This window comes from Pipistrellus kuhlii, unplaced genomic scaffold (genome assembly GCF_014108245.1).
Source record: "Pipistrellus kuhlii isolate mPipKuh1 unplaced genomic scaffold, mPipKuh1.p scaffold_m20_p_13, whole genome shotgun sequence".
Lineage (NCBI taxonomy): Eukaryota > Metazoa > Chordata > Mammalia > Chiroptera > Vespertilionidae > Pipistrellus > Pipistrellus kuhlii.
In genome coordinates this window covers 9,837,834-9,842,125 of record NW_023425438.1, presented here as the reverse complement: position 1 = coordinate 9,842,125, position 4,292 = coordinate 9,837,834, and the positions used below count along the sequence as shown (strand labels likewise).

General features: G+C 36.5%; 1 protein-coding gene across 3 annotated transcripts in view; it reads right to left on the bottom strand.

Annotated features, from left to right (window-relative positions):
- Positions 1–3,262: 3,262 nt before the first annotated feature.
- Positions 3,263–4,292, bottom strand: part of NLRC4 (NLR family CARD domain containing 4) — a 31,764-nt gene continuing 30,734 nt past the window's right edge. For all 3 annotated transcript variants that reach the window (XM_045580548.1, XM_045580547.1, XM_045580549.1), the window contains one exon: positions 3,263–3,989. In XM_045580548.1, the coding sequence (XP_045436504.1) occupies positions 3,697–3,989 (293 nt within the window). In that variant the 3' untranslated portion in view covers positions 3,263–3,696. The remainder of the gene's footprint in view (positions 3,990–4,292) is intronic.

Here is a 4,292-nt window from a genome sequence, read left to right as displayed (position 1 = left end):
AAGTGTTTTATTCTGGTTAATAAGTACCAAATCCTTTGGCGATGTGCAATAAAGAAATTCCAGTTTTCTCTCTTACACATAATCAGATTTTGACATGATGGAATTTTATCTTTTTTGTAACTTTTATTGGTTTACATAATTTCTTAATTTTTAAACAAAACATATCAAATATGTTACCAAAATATATGGAATTCAACATACATTATAATACGGGATTTGATATGTTTTCAAAGTTGCATAATCAGTTTGAGGTTATATTATAAATTTTTACCAAAAGATAATGGATCTTAGATTATAGAGTACAGTATTTTCAGACTTGCTACAGGCAGTTTTTAACTTGTTTTGATTACTTTCCAAGTGCAAATGTTAAGAACTTTCTAATGTGGCCAACATTACATAAAAAAAAATATAACAAGCAGCAATTACCTGAGGTTTTTCTCATTATAATATGAGTTTTATGATTAGGGTTTTAAAAAGGGATTTTAAGAGTGGATTCAACTTTTGTGGAATCCAGTGACTCCTGGATATTTGTGACTTTTCCAGCCAACATTCAGCTATCTAGAGAAGATTCCTGTTCATGTAGAATTTGCAAGTTTCTCCAATCAACTCATCCTCTTTTAAATATGAGCAACACCTATTTCTTCACTGTGGAATAACAAACATCTAAGAAGCCATCTCTATCACAAGTAGCTAATCCTGTGATAATAAATGACCATGTCCTAAATACCCTTTGCTTGCTGAGGAGTTGGTCATTGTCTTGGCATCTGCGACCTGTTCAGGCATTTTACCTACTGAAGAAAGAGTCCGCACTACCTGGACTGTTGGTGGAAAGGAAACTTGGTCAAATGTAATAAGGCAACCTGTTTGTTGTCCTTTGTCTTATGTTCTCCAACTATTACTATTGCCCGTTCTTGGTCTACCATTACAGGGTGGTTTTTCCTCCATTGACTTCATCTATATATGAATTCGGGTCTTGCATGAAATCTGAAGAACTGCCATGTACTGAGGGATGGTTCAGATGTATGTGCTGCCACTGTATGCACATCTCCATCCCTTTGGGATTTTCAAAGTGTCCAGGTGCTGAACACAGCTCTGTGTGAGGTTAAATGCCTACTTCCGCAACACCCACTCAGAAGCAACACCTTTGCAGTTGGTGCTTTTGTGCCAGCCTACACTATTTGAGGCATTGCCTGTGGGTTCTGAAGGAATTCGCTCTACTTGCTGAACTTCAGTACTGCCAACTGCTATAGGTGACTTTGTTCCTTGCATTATTACATAACGTCTCATTTGCCAAGCTCTGGCTATCTTCCAGATATGGAAATAATAAATTTGGCCAGCATAGGCCTTTAGACAGTAGCCTTACTGGTAAATCTTGCTGTGGAGTTACTTAAAGCTAAACAAAGAAAAAAGGGAAGTTCAAATTAAATACTTGTCCCATGGTTTGTGATTTAAGAGCAAGATTCATGGAGTGTGATGAACCCTGTTTGAGAAATCACTGTTTGTAATGGAAAAAAACATTGGACTGGAAGACAAGAATTGGATTCCAAAACTGATACTGCCGCTATGTAAGTAGTTTTGTAACCATGGGGCAAGTCATTTAACTTCCCTGAGCTTTCTCATCGTAAAGATAGGGTGGGGGTGGGGGTGGGGGTTGAATTAGGATCTATAAACTATCAGCTCTAAAATTATATGACTAAATCTATAGAATATGTGCCCAGTTGCTAAACAATATTGTACCCAGAATTTCTTCCCAGTGACTACCTCAACATATAGGCCAAGTGTTACCTACACTACTACCCAAGCCATTAATTTGAGGTGCCATGAAAATAGAAGGTGAACCGAAGGCTAACACCATTTAGGAATTATTTTAGACTTACCAGGAATAAATCTTTTAAATCTGTTTAAACAGATTTTTCTTAGTTGTATTTCTTTGTGGGAAAGGATTTTTTAAAAATATATTTTATTGATTTTTTACAGAGAGGAAGGGAGAGGGATAGAAAGCTAGAAACATCGATGATGAGAGAAACATCAACCAGTTGCCTCCTTCACAACCCCCACTGAGGATGTGCCTGAAACCAATGTACATGCCCTTGACCGGAATCGAACCTGGGACCTTTCAGTTCTCAGACCGACGCTCTACCACTGAGTCAAACCGGTCTTGGCAAGGATTATTTTTTTATTATACCTCTTAATCCACATTAAAAAGACACAATACATAAAGCACATGATTTCACAATATCACTACTTAAGATGAAAATTAAAGTACATGATGTTAAACTTAAGACAAACTGAAGAAAAATATGAAGTGGTACAGGAGGGCAATTTGGAAGAATCTATAAAAAAATTATAAAAAGCCTATAACTCAATTCAACTTCTAGGCATCTGTCACAGGTAAATTTTCACACACAGTGCTCCTTTTGTTAATATCAAAACCAGAAAATAGTCTTACTGTCACAAAGGTGTTGAAGAAAAGATGAGGACAAAGTGGCCTTAGCTTCCATAGAGTAATGAAAGAATGAGTACATTTTTATTTCTTCCTTAAAGTCACAATTGAAATTATATACATGGATCAGCAACTGGGGTGGACTCAATTTCAAGACTGATTTACTGTTCATAAACTGCCAATTTATTTTTTGCTTGACTAAAGAATGCCAATCTTTTTTGGGAGTCTGATCTGCTTTTCATATAAGAAAATGCTTTTCACATTCCAAATTGTTTGAATTAAACTTTTTGAATAAAAAACAGACATGGAGTTTTATGATTTTATTTATTTATTTGAGTTTTATGGTTTTAAATAATTCTGGCTTCTTTATTTAATAACTGTTTATTGGTAATTTAAGTCTCATATTAGCAAATATTTGTTGAGAATCTAGTACATGTCAGGCACTGTACTAAGTACATGGGCATACGTTATATCGGTTCTTGTGACCTATCTTTTTTTCCATCACTGCTGTTTAAAGTATTACATACGTCCACCTTTCCTCCCCCATTGACCCCTTCTAGTCCACCCCCAACCCCAGGTCTTCACCACACTATTGTCTGTGTCCATGGATATGCATATATGACCTGCTATTTTGAGACCAAGGGAAGCTGGGATGAAGAAGAGAACCCTTCAAGTATCTGATAATCCTGTTAGGAATCATGAAACACAGAACTAAAGCACATGTCATCAGTAAACTCCCACTTCCTCCTCTCCTTTGGTCTCATTTGCCTGGCTTCCTCTTTTTTTTTTTTCTTTTTTTTTTTCTTTCTTTTCTTTCCTGAATGGTGAAAATAAGAAAGATTTCTATGCAAGAGGCCAGCTAAGGAAATTTTGATGCCACACATCATCCTGATATCAGTAAAGGAAGAGGCAATTTGGAAGGGGCGAGTTGAGCTCTGACCGGTTTGGCTCAGTGGATAGAGCGTTGCCGATTCTTGTCAAGGGCATGTACCTTGGTTCGGGCACATTCCCAGTAGGGGGTGTGCAGGAGGCAGCTGATCGATGTTTCTAACTATCCCTCTCACTTCTTTGTAAAAAAAACAAACAAACCAACAAAAACAGGACAAACACTGCTGACAAGGATAATTTTTAGGTGCATAATAGATTGCCATATATTTGCCAACCTTTGGACTATATGAGCAGAGATTTTTAAAACACCAGGCTGAAAGTAATGGAGTTCCCCAGTGCATTCATGGGCTCAGGTTGCCCTTTGCTTAAGCAGTTACTAGTTTAAAAGAACCTTTAATAACACTAACATCGTCATCATCAAATTGCCACCCAACAAGCCTAGCTTCTTGCAAAAAAGTTAACTTTGATAACGCATGGCCAAGTTTTCTGACTAATGCTGCATCGGGTAAAAATCTCTCAGTACTGAAGTCAAAAAACACTAATTGCTTAAGATTTTCAAATACACCCATGAAGGTAAGCCATCCATCACTGCTCACACAATTTCCTGTCAAATCCAGCTGCTGGAAGTTTTTCAGAGGGTTCTTTTCAAAAAATGCACCTGGTAAAAAATAGAAATTAGTATTTTAGTTGGAAGCAGAACAGTTTTGTGTTTTTTTTAAGAGAAATGGTCATGTTTGGACCAGTGCCTTACTTTAGAAATTCTCTATAGATAGGGGAGTGATTATGAATGCGGTTCATTGTATTTTCAAGTTACATTATTCCTAAAGTGTAAGGGAATCTGATAAATAGTAATTAGTATTTAATTAATCAGTATAATTAACTAATGTAATTATGCTATATAATAAAAGGCTAATATGCAAATAGACTCAACACCAGAACAACTGAACAACCGGTTGCTATG